Source organism: Nymphaea colorata, chromosome 13 (assembly GCF_008831285.2).
Source record: "Nymphaea colorata isolate Beijing-Zhang1983 chromosome 13, ASM883128v2, whole genome shotgun sequence".
Lineage (NCBI taxonomy): Eukaryota > Viridiplantae > Streptophyta > Magnoliopsida > Nymphaeales > Nymphaeaceae > Nymphaea > Nymphaea colorata.
In genome coordinates this window covers 7838318-7858265 of record NC_045150.1, presented here as the reverse complement: position 1 = coordinate 7858265, position 19948 = coordinate 7838318, and the positions used below count along the sequence as shown (strand labels likewise).

General features: G+C 40.3%; 2 protein-coding genes across 2 annotated transcripts; both read left to right on the top strand.

Annotated features, from left to right (window-relative positions):
• The first annotated feature begins 354 nt into the window (after nucleotides 1-354).
• On the top strand, nucleotides 355-6549 carry LOC116266558 (probable CoA ligase CCL5). Its single transcript, XM_031647803.2, has 4 exons — nucleotides 355-1792; nucleotides 4228-4441; nucleotides 5713-5818; nucleotides 6193-6549. The coding sequence occupies exons 1-4, from the start codon at nucleotides 577-579 to the stop codon at nucleotides 6304-6306; spliced, it is 1650 nt and encodes a 549-aa protein (XP_031503663.1). The 5' UTR covers nucleotides 355-576; the 3' UTR covers nucleotides 6307-6549.
• A 7317-nt stretch (nucleotides 6550-13866) lies between these two features.
• On the top strand, nucleotides 13867-15413 carry LOC116266927 (cationic peroxidase 1-like). Its single transcript, XM_031648434.1, has 3 exons — nucleotides 13867-14108; nucleotides 14246-14440; nucleotides 14644-15413. The coding sequence occupies exons 1-3, from the start codon at nucleotides 13890-13892 to the stop codon at nucleotides 15193-15195; spliced, it is 966 nt and encodes a 321-aa protein (XP_031504294.1). The 5' UTR covers nucleotides 13867-13889; the 3' UTR covers nucleotides 15196-15413.
• Nucleotides 15414-19948: the final 4535 nt, after the last annotated feature.

The following is a 19948-nucleotide window of genomic DNA, read 5'->3' as shown; positions in this document are numbered from 1 at the left end:
TTGCCCACACGGTGGGCATGGTATCTAATACTAAAGGAACATGATCGAGGCATGCATGAAGCGGCAGGGGAGGTTGTTGGAATTTATTCAAGTCCATCCACTCTCCAAGCACAAGAAACGCTATAAATGAGAGGGAGTTAAGTGCAGCTTTTTAAGGTAGGACAACTGTATTTCTAACTTACTTTCGTTGGCTTTGGTGTTTTGAAAGAAGATTTTTTTTTTTCCCTTCAAGGTACATATTTCATAAAGCAGCAACAAGGAAAGGTTTGAAGACATCATCCCTTAACCGGCGAATGAGGAAAAGGTCAAAAACTTTATCTGAAGCGTGAAGATATAATTTAATTCGTAAGGTAATGTTGAAAGAGTTGATATTTTGGTTTATCAAGTTAAGGGAATTTTATACAACTTTCTTTATTCCATTTATAAACATTACAAAAAAGAGGACGGATCAAACACTGGTGCACTGCAATCTGCATTAGATCTTCCCTGGGAGCTTATTAAATCTCTCATGAATGATCTTATTCGAACCTCCACCCGAGAGAGAGAGTGGCAGAGTCCGTCGTGAAGGCAGGAGAAATGGCGGAATCTCGCTTGGTAGAACACAGAAGCGGCTTCTGCCCCTCGGATTGCATCTTTTACAGCAAACGGAAGCCCGTCGCCCTCCCCATGGAGGAGCATCTGGACGTCGCAACCTTCGTCTCCTCATTCCCCCACTCCGGCGACGTCGCCCTCATCGACGCCACCACCGGTGAAAAGGTCACCTACCCTCGACTCTGGTCCATGGTCCGGTCCCTCGCCGCCGGCCTCTCCTCGCTCGGCGTCCGACGGGGTGACGTCGTCCTCCTCATCTCCCCGAACTCCGTCCTCTTCCCCGTCGTCTGCCTCGCCGTGCTATCCCTCGGTGCTGTCCTCACTGCCGCCAACCCCCTGAACACCACGCAAGAGATCCGGCAACAAGCTTCCGACTCCCGCCCGGTCCTCGCCTTCACCACCCCCGACTTCCTTCCGAAACTCGCCGGCCTCGGCCTGCCGATCGTCCTGATGGGTCGTTACTCGCATGGTGGAGGCCGCCTGGACGTGAAGGTTGCGGCTACAATGCAGCAGCTCGTCGAAGCGGGGCCGACGCCGACGGAGGGTCTGAGGGATGCTGTCCGGCAGGGCGACACCGCGACATTGCTGTACTCTTCCGGGACCACTGGGCGGAGCAAAGGGGTCGCCTCGTCTCACCGGAGCCTCATGGCGACGGTCATCATGGTGATGCAAAGATTCCGATTGAACGAGGGCGCGCAGACGTTCCTCGGTCGGGTGCCCATGTTTCACGTCTACGGCCTGACGGTACTAGGGCTGGGGGCGCTGGCGTCCGGCTCGACCGTCGTCGTCGTCTCGGAGCCCGGCCTGGAGTCCATCGCCACCGCAATAGAGCGCTACGGGGTGACGTACTTTCCGCTGGCGCCGCCGCTCGTGGCGGCGCTAGCCAAGAGCCCAACCCTCGACCTCTACGATATGAGCTCGCTGCAGACGGTTCTGTGCGGCGGAGCGCCGCTCAGCGAAGACGTGGTGCAGGAATTCGAGGCCAGGTTCCCGCAGGTGGCGCTGCTGCAGGGCTACGCCATGACCGAGACGACGGGGACGGGGTCATCAACCGACACGGTGGAAGAGAGCAAGCGGATCGGGAGCTCCGGGTTGCTGTCGCCCAACATGGAGGCGAAGATTGTGGACCCCGAGACTGGCAGAGCGCTGGCGGAGAACGGCAGAGGCGAACTCTGGCTGCGGGGGCCATGCATCATGAAAGGTTGGTAGAAAAGGAAAACGAACTCATGGTTCTTCATATTCTTAGTTTATTTTAATACGCTCTTCAATGTTGTTTTCGAGCATTATAAATATGTAAAACATGCAATATACGATCTTAATATCAAAGGCTAAAATACTTCCTTTTCTAAAACTCGCATTGCGTGTTTGAATATATAACTTTTATATTAATCTACATGTACTTTAGTATCTAAATCACCAAAAAAAAAAAAAAACTCTTAAAAAACCGTGGATGTAGCAGAGCTTAGCCTCAAAACTTAAGTGGCATAACATGAGCGAGTCGAATCTTATCAATTAACGCAGATAAGACATGAAGTCGAGAAAAAGGCTTCACGTGAAGTGTAATCAGAGTGGCTTGCGCAAGACGCTAAATTGGAGCAGCCTTTCCTTGAAAGCTACTCTTGTTTTTTCTCCATTTGAAGTGCCAAATGTCTACCTCTCGTTTTCACGTCAATCACCTGCTCGTGGAGCACGTGTCAATTCCCAATCTCTCTCTCTCTCTCTCTCTCTCTCTCTCTCTCTCTCTCTCTCTATATATATATATATATATATATATATATATATAATATATATATATATATATATATATATATATATATATATATATATATATATATATATATATCACCGGCACCGGAGAAGGAAGAGGGCTGCCGTCGGGCGGTTAGGTTGGAGTCCAATTGCTTCGTCTCTGGCAGAGTTAAGAGGATTCTATTGATGGGTGGAATCAAGACATTTGTCTCTTCCACTCCTCACTCGCTGTCTCACATCACAATAAAACTCGGCCTGGCCTGGCCTGTTCGATTACTAATGGATCGGGTCTTGGACGATTAGATAATTAGGCTTCAACATGGGCATCTTAATTGGGCTGGCCTAGCCTTACCTTCTCATATTTTTGACTTTTAGTCCATCTTAGTCTTACATAAGGCTGCACATGAGCCAAGTCGACATTTCGAGCTCCACTCAAATCAAAAAACTTTAAAATAGGTTCAAGCTCAACTCGACAACGCAACATCGAGCTCGAGTTTGAGTCATTTAACTCCTTTATTCGCTTAACTTATTTAGTTGTCACCCGTTTAAGTATTCTTTCATTATATCTCAACATTCATTATGTAGTCAAATCGAGTTTTTACAACTCAAACTTAGTTTGACTGGTTTCACATTTCAATTGTGCATTGCAACTTGAACTCAACTCTTTTATAAACAAATCAAGTTGGAGTGAAGTTTTTCACGAGCAAGTTCAAGTTAAACTCGAGCTAATTTGACTAATCGCTGTGCAGCCCTACCTGTAGATTAGGGTTAATTCCCTCCTAGAAGGAAAGACCACTCAATTACTGCAATACAAACCCCAATTTGCCTATTTATACCATTATTACACCGATCTATCTTAAGAGAGGACCCGAAAGACCCAATTCTTGTGAGCCAGTGACTATCACATTGTCTGCCGTCCTGAATCCACGGTTTGGCAGGCTGAATGGCTCTGTCTGATGCTAGGTTCACTCTCATTAGGCATTGCAGCCTTCCACATTGGGGACATTGTTGCTTAACCCTGCCTTTTGGCTTTCTTAGCTCATGAACTCTTGGTAGTGGATAGTGCAAGAAACGGGTTTTCAGGGATGCCCCCTAGTTTTTCACCTCTATCTGTTGTCATGTGCTGAAGAATGGCGTCTACCTGCTCTCCACACAGTCTCTCCATCTTTGATTCTCTCCTTTCACTACCACTCTTCCATCCATTTGCAGAGCCAGGGTTTTAGATTTGAAGACACCAGCTACTTCTTCCCTCCTCCCTGGCCCCGCACCTCCTCCTTTCTCTCTCTTGCATGTATTTTTACTTCTTTCTGACCTTCTTGGGATCTTCAAATGGCACTTTTTAATTCATGAATATCCATTTAATCGCCTTTACAAGATTGCAGGAAGTATAAATCTATCTTGGCATTCATTTTTGCCCTGTATGTATAAGATTTTATACTCTTTAGATGATTCAATTGAGATCAAGAACCAATTCCCTTCGAGTTTCTTCAAACATGTCAAATTTCCTTCAGCTTCCCTTTATTTCATGCAAGGGGCGTTTCGGCATAGGAACAGTTTGTGAGTGTCTGATAAATCTGTCCTAAGAATTGAACACATCCTCCAATTCTAAAGATAGAGTCGTCAGACACTCACAATTCCTTTGTTCAAGCACCCCTTTAGAGTACTAAGCCCTTCAGCCTAAGGTTGATAGTTTAGCGGTTTCTAGACATTTCAATTTCTTTTGAGTTTCACATGAGATTATATATATATATATATGATCTGACCTCAAGATGCTCTAGTTCTTTAGATCCACAGTGTTATTTGGCATGTAAGCCCTGTGTCTGTTATCTCTCTGAAAGAGAAGAGGAGAGCCTTACTGACGAACTATTTCTGAATTGAATAATGCAGGTTACCATTCGAACCCGGAGGCCACGAAGCTGACACTAGATGAGGAAGGCTGGCTTAAAACCGGGGATCTCTGTTTTATCGACAACGATGGCTACTTGTTCGTTCTCGACAGGCTCAAAGAGTTGATCAAATATAAAGGTTTTCAAGTTCCTCCCGCGGAGCTGGAGGCGCTGCTCCTTTCCCATCCCCAAATAATTGATGCAGCTGTCGTACCGTAAGCGTTCTTCTTCTTCTTCTTCTTCTTCTTCTTCTTCAACAAGCTAACGTGGATATATTCGATTCACGCGCGCGAGTTTGGGACCTTGATTAAGAAATGGATTTCTTCATAGAATTACTTCACATATGAAATTATCATATCAAGCTTCATCTGTATAATTTGGTGCTGAATTAATTCAGGGCCGCAAAAAATGCGTGGGTAGGAGTGACAATCGAATATAACATTTGGAATTATTAGCTGCAGATGTTGTGGTGAAAAGTGCCATAACATATTTAAGACGAAAGAATTCTTGTCAAAATTAGTTTTCATAATATCCTTTCATAAATATATTGTCGAGTAGTAAGATGCAAAATCTGCACAATGGTCTACTTTTTGTTTATGCTTCAATTTTCAAATCTGCATCATGCTTCTTTTTATTTTACCACATTTTGATTCATTTTAGTGGATAATTATATTTTATCGGCTTAAAAATTGAACGTCCAAATTCTACAGGCCAGAGTTCGAGTTGAATTTAATTGCATGGAAAAAATCTGTTCTGCTTGGATATACAAAAAAATTGGTCCAAGTCTGTTCTGCTTACACCCTTGTAAGAAGGATTCTGACTTTGAATAGTGAACAAGATAACTACATACTACAAGTTTTATTGGCAGTAAACGCTCTGAAATTTGCTTACTTTACCACCCAATGATGGTGCGTTGCCTTTTTCAAGTGCTTCTCTTTCCCATGCTTTTATTTTTTTTCTTTTCAGGTTTTTTTTTATTTATTTATTTACCTTAAAAGGCCATCTTATGGCTGTCTTCTCCTCGTAGAACTGTAAATCCATTTCTAGATGGTGTTTCTTGGTGCACCATCCTACTTTGAGAACTTTTTGTGAATTCAAAATATAGTTGTTGCTTTCTAGCTTCAACTTAGAGTCTTTTTCATAGTCCTAAACATAATGTCATAGCAAGCACGTTTTTCTACATTTTTTTGTGCTTTTCTACATTTTTTTGGCTATTAAATTTTTATTTTCACATTTGTCACATGTTATTTTTAGGATCTTCCCTTTTTCAACTTTTTTTTCGAAACTTCCTACGATTTTTCCGAGAAAAACAACTCTGTCATATTAAACCTAATTAAAAATGACAATGCTTAAAACACTGAAAGTACCTTCTCAAAAAGAGTACCGCTGGGATTCAGCTAGCGGATTGCTTGCTGGGAGTTGTATCAAATAGATACTGAATGAGAGTCTGATGGGATCGAGCTTTTACGTTTTATATTTGGTCCAGGTTCCCAGATGAAATAGCAGGGCAGATTCCTTTGGCTTATGTTGTAAGAAGAGAAGAAACTGATGTATTATTAGAAGATGAAGTCATTACATTCATCGCAAAGAAGGTATGATCCTCCTCCCATTGCTTCCCTTGAGTGCTGCCTGATATTCAAACTGTTGGAGGCCATTTGGCAATAGTAACGCATTGTTAATGCTCCATGAATCAGACCCAAAAAAATTTACAGATTCATGAAACCACTTGTAACGGTGTTCCATAAATTTGCCCTATCGTTTTGAGGCTGGTTCGCAGAACAGTAGCAGCATGTCACTGTTGCCAAGCAAACAGCCTCTTAGTTTCATAGTTTTTATCTTTGAACTTAAATTTTATTGAGCTCGACACATTTCATGGATTTGCAGTCTAAAATGCAAAGGAAATTACGCCCTCTTAAGTCCTAACTTCTGTTTTGTTCCAAACTTATTTGGCATTTTTCATTCGCAGGTTGCACCATACAAGAAAGTTCGAAAAGTGTCGTTTGTTGGCAGCATACCGAGGACTCCATCCGGAAAAATATTGAGGAAAAATCTCATCAAGATTGCAACTTCTTGTCTCTGACTGAAAATCGACGTAATTTTCAGTGGGGTGATTTATTTATCTTTGCACGATAATTTTTCATAAATATATGTCACAAATATGTGTGATGAAATATTCTGTATCCAAGGGCCTGCCCCTTCCTGGGGCCAAGTGGATTCCGTAGTGTTGATACAGAGTGACGTTGAAGTTCAATTGGATTTTCTAGTCCCTTCCAGTTTCTTGTGACAAACCATAACCTAATTACAAGCTCACTTCTATCTTAAATCCCCAAGCGTGTGCCTACGTGTGTTCTTTTGTTTGAGAATGACGGCTCTCCAGTTGCTGCTACTACTCAACTTGTTTTGATCGAGTTTGGCTACATACTTATAGTGTTCATTGAGAATTAACCCTTGAATTAGTACGCATAAATCAATAAATTACTGTTGGGTTCTTGGATCTTGGATCCACCCACGATAATTTGGATCCAGACCCACTTAAGGAGAGGACTTATTACAGTTAATAACCGCCTGTTATACAAATAGATTTTCTTTAGCAACACAAGTGGCCAAAATATCTAATGGTTTTGCAGATATTAGAACCAGAACAGAACCAATATAGTTAGACTTTCTTTAGGAACACAAGTGGCCAAATCTAATGGTTTTGCAGAAATTAAGACCAGAACTGGACCAATATACTTGCTCTTCAAGTACGAGTACCTATTTAACAATAGGTTTAAAACGTTTTATTGTTTCTTCCTTTTTTTTCTGTATTTCTGAACTGACAACAGCAAGACCAATATGATCAGTTGAAGGCATGAGTTTGGTTTAGATGTGATTTTCTTCTCGTGAATGAATTGGAAAATATAATTTTCTGATTGATGGTAAGGTATCCAACAAAAGTATTTACCCTCTTATAGAATTGTATGAGTATTTAAGATCCAACAGAAAGTGAACTAAACGATCTTTCTACTGAATTTGTATGTCACGGAAGTTCTTATGCATCTGCATTATCTTCAATATCATTTGTACTTGCGGATCCACTTACTGCCGCGTTGAGTTCCCTGATCGATGTTGACTTCTTCTTTTCCATCTTCTTTCATTGACTACCAACTTGGAAGGTTAGTCATCCCCTTCATGAAGTATCATTTGTTTACTTTTCTTTTCTATTTGGCTTTTCTGGACTTTGTGATGGATACTTGGAGATGCTTGTCTTCGGTGAAAGTGATAACAGTTTTGGTCAAAAAAGGGAAGCCACTCATTTCACACTTGAAGGTGGTGAGTGCATTGTGTGAAGGTGACAACAACAACCTTAGTTAATAAAAAGGGTCCCCCATTGCGCCTCTTACATGGAGATCCATGCATTATTGTTCGTCTTAGCTGTACTTCGATAAGTGAAGCGGTCAGTTTCCATTTTAAACTCCTGGGGCGTCAATTTCTCCTCTAGCTGGATCTCTAAACTAGCTACATTTCGACCCTATATTCTTTGCAGTCACCATCCATTAAAGTGAAATTGCGGAAATAAAGGTGGCTTGATTTTATTAGGATGAGAATAAGTCAACACTTAAGTCGCTCTTTCGCCAGTTTTCTCCTACAAGACCTGATTTGGATTTGAATTCCAATACATTCAGCTGCCCTGATTCCTACACTTTTGTACTCCTAGCTTGGTTGAGGCCGTTCAGTCAACAAACTGAATGCACCTATTAATGCCAATGCTTCACTAGTAACATACTTCAATCTGACTTTAACAACATTACCAACGTGAAAGATTTGAAGCGAAGAAAAATGTATTCCATCAACGAATGTATTGATAATATATATATAACAAACACTCAATTTGAATATTCAATCTTCAAGAACACAACAATCGGTGAAGATTTATACGAGCGAACAAGCTATAGGTGAAAAGAAAGCACCCATATAACACTTGTGTCACGTACAGGTGAATGCATGCACTAATCAATTAGTAATCTCAATACTTTGAAACCAAGAAGTGAAGACAATGGATTTCAGGTCATTGAGAGATGGCCAGAAATGAGTTTTATAATATTTTTCTAATCCAATAAAAAGCTGTGCAACCCTTATCTAACTGTTTGAATGAGAAATTGTTAAAAAAAATCCCATAAAGACCAAACGAAAAACTAAAAAAGTTGCCTTTTTTGAGAGGGGCACGTTTATTCTTGGAGGATGCCTTCCTGCAGCACATCCAAGGATAAAACGTCCGCGTTGCCAAACACGCATCCGAAAAGGTATCTACTAAAATTATAATCGCCTAATCATAAGCAATCCACTCTTAAAAATAAATTTGTCCGTATGATTGAAATTCCCAAATGTTACGGTTCATGTAAGTTTAATTAATAACTGAAGCATAAGCATAGGACTAAAAGTACATATCATCAAAGAGTGATGTCTTAGCATGCTTAAATTATAAATAATCTATTCTTAACCCATAGTCTTGATTTGAAGCATAGTATATAGGACTTACATCTTTGAATTCTTTAGAAAATGAGGAATAACAATAATTATTAGTGGTGCTTTCTATGTGTCAATTAGCAATGGCACAAGAAGGATCAATGAACACCAATCAGTGGCAATTGTGATGCAATATCTTGGTCACTAATAACATTTAGTAACATAACTCTATGTCACTACATGTTTCTATTCATGAAGTGAAACATGAATATACACTATGAATATACATAATTGTCATTCTTATAGCATGACAGTGTGCCATGCATGAAGTGGCACCATTGTAAAGATGAATAGTGAGGGTCCTCATCTTCATGCACAACATATATGCATGAGAAGGAAAGGTTTTTATGCACCCATGAATCTCAATGTGTTGACATTTGTTTTCGTCCACACTATCATTCTCTGTAATAAAAAAAAAAAATTGGTTCCATTTTTTTCTTTTTCTTTTTAATTTTGTATGTTTTCACTTTCGTTTGCAAATATTCTTATTCAATAAAAGGGATGGCCTTCTTCCCGGTTGTTGCGGAACAAGAAAGACACAAAATGCACCATCAGAGATATCGTATTATTGTCGTCCAATCAAAATCAGATTACATCCATATGAAGAGAATGCCGATTATGAGGAAATAATTATTGAGCGTTTGTCTGTTGGGTTCCATTGCAAAGGGAACCATAGAAAGAAGTTGAGTTACTTCCTTCCACAACGACACACAAAGCAACGACATTCCAACTGAAGCAAAATCTCTCAAAAAAGAAGAAAAGAAACCAATTGAGAAGCTTTTATACCAATGCTCTCCATACAAAAAAGCATTAACTAATTAATATTCTCTCAGCTGGTTGCATCTAATCAGGGTAGCAGATCATTATCAAACGGTTTCTTTATATCTGGTTCACTTTCCTACACTTGTCGCCTGCCGGTCGAAGTAGTAGCAGCTAAGTAAATTTTGTAAAAATTTACCTGCATCGGGATGCACCCTGCGTAGACCCACTCTTAAAGGAAGGTATGTGTCATCTAAAAGTATTAGGTATGTGCATATAACCAACTTGGGCCTACAATCCAAGAAACACCTTACTATATATTTTTTCCTTTTTGCTTCTAATACAGCTGTGTTGAGCTTTCGTATCAACACTGACTTATTTGTAGCATCCGTCCAACAATTGGGGTACCAAGTTGGAAGATCGGTCATTCCTTTATGAATTATATATCATTAATTCAGTCATGTTCTTTTTTTATTTTTTGGACTTTGTGTTGAAGGACATTGGAGGAGATTGACACTTGTGAAAGAGAGCATGTAAGGGTCAAAGAAGGCGTTCTATTCATTTTCCACTACTTGTGTGAAGGCGGTGATTGTATTATTAGGAAGGAGACAACCATCCCAACTAACACCCACATGCACCTTTCCCAGTTGGCTCGGTCGTGTGCATTACGAGTAGTGCAGACTTGCTCCGTTCTAATATACTTGTATAATCGTACCATTTATGTCTTAGCAGTTCAATAATCGAAGCCACTGACTACTTGTTACACACACATATATATATATATATATAACAAGTAGTCAGTGGCTTCGATTATTGAACTGCTAAGAGTGTTTGCACTGGACTTGTATCTTTTTACTAAAGTGAACAGCTCTCACTGAGCCTTATGAGGACAACACCAACGAAAAGTTGGCGCAAATTAAGTGAATGACAAGGATTGAAACTGAATTCTTGTCCTCCAGCTAGCTAGCTTGACACCTTTCACATTCTCCTTATCTTTACCCACCGCATGTATGTGGTGGTTGTATAAAGCTTGTATTATAACAAAAGGTATGAGTTGACTTAGCCACAAAATATAGACCAATCGTCAATCCACAGACATTTATGTGTGGATGCCAAGAGGTCGGTTTTACTATACCCCAGATACGATTCCCAGTATATCCATTTGGGGACAAGAAAAATATGTACGAGCCTGTTGTTAATTGGACGGTACAATTTTACGTTCTTAGTACAAATCTAAGTTCAAGACTGGCGAATTAAAATCAGATTATTAACTTCCACACTTTATATGCAAGATGGAATTTAGAGGTTGTTTGATAAACAGAACATTTTGTGAGTCTTTTATAAATCTGTTACAAAGATTAAAATATGTTGTATTTCAAAAATCTGCTTCAATTTTTAAGCTAAATTTATACCGGCAACAATAATACAATGTTACTCTTCCATGAACCTGCCTCAAAAATTAAAACAACATTTGTTTCAACATTTCATGAATTTGTTCTGTTTTTTAGTATAAATTCATGAGACAATAACGATGTGCCACTGCTGCCAAACATACCCTTAAGGTATTCTGACCCAAGTCTCGAATTAACATATTAGATTCTGGTTTTTCTTTCTTTCTTTCTTTCTTTTTTGCAAAAGAGGAAATGGATTCGAATCACAGAGTCTTAAAATAAGTGAAGAGATAAATGTAGTCATTGGCAAAATGAGTTTTACTTTTTTTTTTTTTTCGTGCTTCGAATCCGTGAAAAAGCTGCACAATTCTTATGGAATTGCTGGGGAGATGACGAAGTGCCACACTTTCATAGAAACATGTTATTGAATGGAAAATAATGATAAAAAATTTTGACATGAATGATGTGAAACTACTCCCTAGCCTTGCCAAAATTTTGTTTTTAGTTCCTTTAACGTAAATTGGTTATGGGTGATCAATTATGGTAGCTGTTCACATTTTAACAGTGACAGCAGTGCACCCATTAATTGACCATGGAAATTGGCAACAACTTGATTCAAAAGAACAAAATTTGGATGAAAGTGAACCCAAGGAGGTAACATGGTGCTCATGCCCTACTACTTGTAGAGTTCATGTTTGGGTCCTGGGCACAGAACTTGCATCTCTTCAAATCATAGTTGGGAAACCCATGACTTGAACTCAGAACTCAGATTGGCAGATGGTAGGGTCAATGAATCAGTGAGTTGACTGGTCGACTCGATCGAATTTTAAAATAACTCAAATCCGGTGAGTCGAACCAAGTCAGGGACGAGCTAGGCTAACCTTGACGCGTGGCCACATTTTCTACCAATCGGAGTAGGTGATTCTCAAGCCAACCCCATGAGTCAGCCAACTAGCTTCAAATATCCTTCATTGAAATCATCAATTTTCATTCGTCTTACAACTGTCTCTAGTATCATGTCTATATAAGTATTGGACCGTATGGGTGCTGGGACGGTACTGGACTGATGTGGGTGTTTATATATATATATATATATATATATATAATCAGATTGAATTTTTTTAAATATTTATTAAATTGAAAAAAGTAACAATGTTATACGCCGAAGCAGTTGAGGTTAACAAAGGGGTTCAGAGCTGGGCTCTCTTTTGTTGCACGCCAGGGCTTTCCCACATGATACGGCCGCTGCATCCTTTCCTGACTCTTGGTCCCACGCTTCCAAGTTTTATCATGTTGTCGGTGCGGCGCTTGGAAGCCAATATAGAGTTACCAGGGTGCAAAATAGGCACATAATTCCGAAGGGAAGAAGCCTGGAATTCAAGATTATATTTATATAAAAACAATTATAAGAGTAGGTACAATACAAGTGATACCAATAAAGAAAAAATAAATAAATTAAAAAACATGAAAGTGAGTAACTTAAGTATATGATAAAAATTAGTTTATGAAAAATAGGTTCATTGATGTGATTCTTTCAAGTTGAAGTTTCCGATAACTAGATTTCAAAGAGGAGTCCATGTTACCAAACGTTTCATATCGGCTTAATTGCCTTTTCCTTGACTTGTGCGGGATATATCCGATTATTCCATATTCCTTATCACCAGTCTTTTTCATACTCCTCCTCTAAAATGTTTTTTTTTTTTTTCATTTACTTACTTGAGAAAAAGATTAAAAGGTCTGATTTTTGTGTGAAGCGAACTTGAAGGTGGCGGTGAGAACCTCAATATATGGGTCAGGTGCATCCGTTGTCCAACATGAATCCAATAAACTCAATACTCTCTCTATGATCGAATCTGATTAGAGAATAAATCAGAAGCAGGTTACATGCACCTCCCGGTGCATAAAAAATTATGTGATGGAGAGTGTAATGACCAAGGTACTCTTCATCAGTGAAAAGGAATGCCTTCTGTAAAGATAAAATAAAAAATTAGTCAAAAAAATCAAAAGTCTGCAAAACATTTCTTTTGAAAAATATATGCAGAACACTTTATTACCCTTTCCTTTATTTTCAGGTGCATTTCTTTTTTTTTTTTCCGGTGCATTTCACTTTTTTTCCGTGCATGTCTTGCATGCACCACCCGCTGTATGCAATTAAATCCCCAGAGCCCATTACAGTAAGACACATTAATAACAATCAATGGTAATTAAGGGCGGAACCATGGAGCCCCATGGGCCGACCTTAAATTTTTTTTAAAAAAAGCAGATATAAATTTTAAAAAAATTTACTTGTTTTATATAAAAATTTTAAAAAACGATATTTTGATGCATATCAAAATTTAAAAACTTTAATTCAACCCTCTTGATCAAAAATTTCTAACTTTGTGGTGATCGACGTGAACTTAACTATAGGGTCGACGTCGATCGACATGGCGTCGGCGTGGTTCCCTCGCGCACTTCACGAATTTGTGTGCAGAACGCAATCGCTGACCCCATGAAATGAGAGAGACAGATTGACGTTAAAGGGGTATGAATCTTGACTTTTGAAGGTTGACGAATTAATGATCATTATTCTAAAGAAAGCCGGATATATGTATACATCAAAGCTGTCTCAGTCGAATAATAAATAAACTAACACTCATTCTGATCATAAAAAATATATAATATTAAGAAGAGCCACCGAGATTAATGTTGCAATTGGTCTAAAAGGGCGCAGCTAAAAGACACTAGAAAAAAAAATATTATGTGGTCGTTGTTCAAATATACTTAAAATTTTGCAGGCAGAAGCATCATACAAGGCCGGAAGATTTGTGGAGGAGAAACAATAAAATTTTCAAGTCTTAGACGTAGGGGCAGGGGCAGGGGCCGGGCTGGCTGCCGACCCCCGAATTTATATAAAGGAAAGGATGAGCATCTTGGTAGCACCGCATCATCTCACCACTCAAGAAAGCTAGCTAGCAAGCAGCAACAGCTTCTTTGAGTCGAGTCGCTTTCAGTTGCTCCGATCGAGATGGCGTCGTCCCTTCCGCGTTGCATGGCCTTGGTGGTGCTCGTTCTCGTTGCAGCGGCGGCAACCTCCGCTTCTGCTCAGCTGAGCACCACCTTCTACGACACCATCTGCCCTTCCGCACTCTCCACCATCAAAGCTGCCGTGGCGAGCGCCGTGCAGACGGAGGCCCGCATGGGTGCCTCCCTCCTCCGCCTCCACTTCCATGATTGCTTCGTTCAGGTGATTAATCAGGCCATATCACAACAGAGCTAGCAGATTTGTGGAACTTATCATCTGTTTAAGACTTGAACAGAGAGTAAGTGAGCTTGTACTTTGTCGAAAATTCTAAATTAACATGCATGAGCGTATCAATACAGGGCTGTGATGCTTCGGTTCTGTTGGACGACACTGCGACCTTCACCGGCGAGAAGACGGCGGGACCTAACATGGGTTCCCTCCGTGGCTTCGAGGTGATCGACACCATCAAATCTGCCGTCGACAAGGCGTGTGGTGCGAGTGTGGTGTCCTGTGCTGACATTCTCGCCGTTGCTGCACGTGACTCCGTTGTCGCGGTATATATGATCTCTCCTTCTCCTTTCTTTTCCCTCGATCCTTGTTCTTTCCCACTTTTTCTATTAATTCGGTTGACTTGTGTTGGAAGCCAAACCTAAAAAAGATTGGCGCTGGGCCCTTCTAACATATAATTGACTTTATTTGCTTAACTTTCTAATTCATCCTACTGAAAAATTATTTATCTATGTTTTGCATTCTGCAGCTGGGCGGGCCTTCTTGGAATGTACCACTGGGAAGGAGAGATTCCACAACAGCCAGCTTTGGTGGTGCTAATACCGACCTGCCTTCACCAGATTCTAGCCTCGCCACCCTGACTTCCGCATTTCAAGCTAAGGGGCTCAACCTGCAGGAACTAGTGGCGCTCTCTGGTGCCCACACCATCGGCCAATCAAGGTGTTCTCTGTTCAGGGATCGAATCTACAATGACACCAACATCGCTCCCCTCTTTGCGTTCAGGCGGCGGTTGCAGTGCCCTCGATCCGGTGGTGACGACAACCTTGCCCCCTTGGACAACCTCACCCCAAATCGGTTCGACAACGCCTACTATCTCAACTTGGTATTCAAGAGGGGTCTGCTTCACTCGGACCAGGAGCTCTTCAATGGTGGCTCTGCTGATGCACAAGTCAGGACCTACAGCCTCAACCCTTTCGCTTTCTCAAGAGATTTCGCTGCCGCCATGGTGAAGATGGGAAACATCAATCCTCTTACTGGCAACAACGGCCAAGTGCGTACCAACTGCAGGAAAGTTAACTAAGAAATCACGAGCACTCGTATTTGGCACCTCCCATGTAAACACGTGAGGGGTACTTTTGTCTTTTCCAGAAAATTTCTTTTCCTATCCCTTCTCTATAACGAAGAGTCATTATGTGTATCATCGATGTGGGGGAATCTGAGTCAATGTGCTCTAGCCATAATCTCATGTGAATCCTGAGTTTAATGATACTACAGGAGGTAAGCATAAATGATCTATATAGAAATATAAAAGATTTTGAAGTACTGTTCAACGTGGCATCTTTCTTGTTGCATGAAGCTAATTTAATTAATCTATGAATAGGGAGCATGCATGAGCCACTAAGCCCTTCTGAACGACAGAGATCGTACCTTGATAGCCCAGTTTAAAGTTGAACAGTTTATCCTTAATTATCTCATTTCCTTTGTGCTTCAAGATCACAATCTCCACATTTTTTGTAGAATTATTAGATTTCGTTTGTACTCCCGTAAATGGTGACTTGATGAAAATCGTCTACAGTTGTGTTCTGTCCTTCGTGGATGTAGGACATCTTTTTTCTTTCTCCATGGTATCCAATGTTAAGCTCGCTCTCACACTCTTAATCACTAAAAGAATAGAAGTCCGAAAAAGAGAAAAAACACAAAGATTTAAGTGGTTCGGAAACAATGTTTTTCTACGTCCATAGCTGTCACACAGAACGGTGTTTAATATTGTAAAAAATTACAAAGTACAAGCCAAAACTATGCCCTCATAGACATGGGATTAGGGCAAAACCCGCAAAGCGGAAAAATAACATAAATGCTCCACACTCAAACAAAAGCCACAGTACTCTTTTTCCTTCTTATCTCTTATGTCTTGATGAGTTCCTTCCATGGTGGAGAACAACTCAAACAGGGTGGGGCATGGAAAAGATTGCTCTGCACTTGCAGGAACAAACTATTCTTGCAAACAAGATTGCGTCCGTTCTGTTAAATGGCACCAGTTATTTAGCATGGTCAAAATCTGTCCGGCTCTACCTCAGCGGTAAATCTAAGCTTTTAATATGTGATTGGAGATCTCTCCAAGCCTAGTGAAGAGCGAGGCAAATTAGTCTATCAAGTGATCGACAAAGGAAGAGACTCAAATCGGAGGGAAATCGCCCCAAAAGGTACTGCACATGATGCAAAAAACATGTCTAAATCTGTGAGATATAGCTGATGGTTCTTCAAAGCAGGTTAAGGGTATTGGAGAGATATCATTTTAATCATGATCACAAATCTAAAGTGTTACACTTGTCTGGCCTTGCCTCTAATTTGTCTTTAGTTTCTATAATAAGAAGGGATCTCAATTGCCAAGTTATTTTGACTCCCACTAATCATTGTGCAGGACGTTCTGATGAGGATGAGGATTGGTGGAAGCTCATTGAAGAACAACCTTTACAATAGAATGAGAAGTCTCCCCATGAAATCTTCTTGCAAGCGAAAATTAAACTTGACCACATGAGAATTTTTGGATAAATAGTTTATACTAAAAAACAAGGAAATGACAACTTAAGTTACAAGGCCAAAAAAATGTCCTTTTCTTGAGATATTTGTCTTCAAAAATGGTTATCGCTGCTATAATTTGAATCAAAACTTTTTTTTTTGTATCCCATGATGTCGCATTTGATGAGAAAACCCTTTTTAAACCCAATGATGCTGTTAGGCAGGGGGGAAAGGATTCTGGTTGTATTGTGCTGGCCAATATTGACGATTATAAAGAGTTTGATATGTCTATAACTACGATGATATTTCATGAGACGGTTCTCATGTAGCTTTAGAAGTGGCAGGCTTATGCCTTACTGGAACTCTGCTGCATAAACAATCTAAACGGGGTCTCAAATCCATAGTGAGGACACAATCTTGCTAGAGAATCAGATGTTGAACTCTGTTTTTTTGACAACCTTGTTAAAAGTTCCTGCTTATTTCAAACCAAGGGGCTGGGCTCGAGTGCTTCGAGTTAATTTCAAAAGAAAATGTAGATTTTTGGTTCATTCCGAGCAATCATAGATGTGCTTTAGAGAATACGTGTTTTGGGTCCTAGTCGACCTTATGACAGCACAAACTCTGCTTCATTCTGAGTACAAAATATCTTGGTTCCTTTTTTATGTTTTGCAGTTTTGTTTGCAAATATTCTCATTCAATAAAAGGGATGGCTTCCTTCCGGTTGTTACGGAACAAAAAAGACAAAGAATGGACCATGACAATCGTATTACTGTCATCCAATCAAATCAGATTACATCCATATGAAGAAAATGTTGATCATGAGGAAATAATTATTAAGCACTTATCTATTGTGTTCCATTGCAAAAGGAACAGTTAAAAGATGTAAAGTCACTTCTTTCCACGTAAATCTTGTTATGGGGGCATGCAATCCCTGCAGGCGAGAGAGAAAGGGTTGTGCATGAGGGTGCACCATGCACCATGACTGGTGTTTGACATGTGTTTTCTTGACCCATCCCTAAGCAGTAGCGGACTTACGTGTGAGCTCGTGAGGGCTGTTGCCCATGTCAACTAACACAACTCCTTGAAAATTTTTATTAAGAAGGAGTGGGACCTGGGTTCAGTCAACATCAATGTCTTATAGGCATCCAACCCACTAAGTCAAGTGCGCTTTTGATAAAAAATTTCTAGCTCCACCACTGCCCCTAAGATGGGCTTGGCTCACTGTTAAAGGGGTAGGTGTCGTAGAGAGATGGGCCAGTGACCAGCTTCCGGTTGAGGCGCCTATTTACCATGCGTTTACCTTCCGAGCCACTTTGCAGGTAGCTGTGTTGAGCTTTCTTGACTTATTTTTAGCCTCCGTCCAATGATTGGGGTACCAACTTGGAAGATCGGTCATCCCCTTTATGAATTATATATCATTAGTTCAGTCATATTCCTTTTTCCCTTCGGACTTTGTGTTGATGGACATTGGAGGTGATTGACTGTTGTGAAACCGATCGTATAAAGGGTCAAAGAAGGCGTTCCATTTTGCACTACTTGTGTGAAGGCGGTGATTGTCTTATTGGGAAGGGGACAACCATCTCAACTAAACAGGTTCCACCTGCGCCTTTCCCTGCAGACTCGATCATTTTCTTTTCTGTGCATTACGAGTAGTGCAGACTTGCTCCGTTTATGCTTTAACTGTACTGTTCATGTCTTAGTAGTTCAATAATTGAAGCTACCTGTTACATGCAGTGGACAGCTTGTTTTAAAAACTAGGCTGCTTGACAACTCAACCCCTGTGGAGCTTGTTAATTCGAATCCTAATCCAATTCATGGTTCAAATCCCACATCCATTAATGCTTGAGAAACTCATTCCCTTTTTTGTATACTTGCACTGGACCTGTATTCGTTTTTGCACTAAAGTGAGCGCCTACCACCAAGCCATATGCGGACAACAGCAACACCACCACCAACACCAAAGAAAAGTTGGCGCAAATTAAGAGAATGACAAGGTTTGAAACTGAAATCTTGTCCTGCAGCTAGCTAGGTTGACAACTTTCACATTCTCCTTATCTCTACTCTCTACCCACCAAACGCGTGTGGTGGTTGTATAAAGCTTGTATTATAAGAAAAGGTATGCATGGACTTGCATCTTAATTAGAGGCCCAGAAATGAAGACCAATATTCAACTGACAGACATTTGTATGGATGTTCGCAGGTCGGTCTTACTATACACCAGACACGGTTCCCAATATATCCATTTAGAGACATAGAAAATATATAAAAGCCTGTTGTTAATTGGTACAGAGTACAATTTTACGATCTAGTACAAAAACAATTTCAAGATGGCGAATTAAAATCCGATTTTTAATGTCTCTAGTTCACATGTCTGATGGAAATCTCAGGCCTATATATATATATATATATATATATATTGGCAAAAGAGGCATTTGATTTTAATCCCGCAATCTTAGAATGCTGAGTTTGGCGTTTCTGCCAAGTAATTGAAACTGGCTAATTTTGGTCTTTCCAAGGTCACCAATCGTTAAAATGGAAAGGGGAAATAACGGTGGTTTGATTTTGGCAAGTGTATGATTCAACACTCAATACTTTGTTTCAGAAATTGCAATATTCCGGATGTAAATCCCAACAATTCGACAGTCCAAATAAATTCCTACACATTTGTACGCTTAACTTGGTCGATGTTGTTCATCAATACCATAAAATGTACGTCCGGTGACCACATAATGCTAGTAACACTTATAAAGTTAACTTGTATAGTTACCAACACAAAAGATTGTTGCAAAGAGAAATGGGTCCAACCGATGTATTGATCATACGAACAATGCTCACTTTGAATATTCGATCTTCATAGCCGCAACAAACCCACCGCTCGCAACTTTACACAACAGAACAACTTATGGGTCAAAAAGATGCATCAGATGATATAACATTAAGTATGTTCGCAGACATCAGTACGCGTTAACCATCAGGTAGTACTAGAGAAGATGGAAATATTTAAGATCAGCGGGAGATTGGCAAAAGGAGTTGGTTTTTTCTCGTGGAATTGTTGGGCAGATGACGAAGTAACACACTTTAACAGAAAGAGAAACAGGTTATCTGAATGGCCTACGATGAAAAAAAAATGACATGAATGATGTGAAACGCATTAGGCGTCCATTACTCAAACGTCGATCGACAAGGCGTCGGGCGTGGCCCCCAGCCCACACCGCAAACTGTGTGCAGAGCGCAATCGTTGACTCCGCCCATACAGACGGACAAATTAACGTCAAAAGGTTTGAATCTTGACTTTTCAAGGTTGACGAATTAAT

Bases quoted from the DNA above. Each gene is read 5' to 3' on its own strand.
- LOC116266558 (XM_031647803.2), top strand. From the start codon at position 577: ATGGCGGAATCTCGCTTGGTAGAACACAGAAGCGGCTTCTGCCCCTCG. The intron at 1,793-4,227 runs GTTGGTAGAAAA...TGAATAATGCAG, and splicing joins GGGGCCATGCATCATGAAAG to GTTACCATTCGAACCCGGAG. The intron at 5,819-6,192 runs GTATGATCCTCC...TTTCATTCGCAG, and splicing joins TTACATTCATCGCAAAGAAG to GTTGCACCATACAAGAAAGT.
- LOC116266927 (XM_031648434.1), top strand. From the start codon at position 13,890: ATGGCGTCGTCCCTTCCGCGTTGCATGGCCTTGGTGGTGCTCGTTCTC. The intron at 14,109-14,245 runs GTGATTAATCAG...GTATCAATACAG, and splicing joins TCCATGATTGCTTCGTTCAG to GGCTGTGATGCTTCGGTTCT. The intron at 14,441-14,643 runs GTATATATGATC...TGCATTCTGCAG, and splicing joins CACGTGACTCCGTTGTCGCG to CTGGGCGGGCCTTCTTGGAA.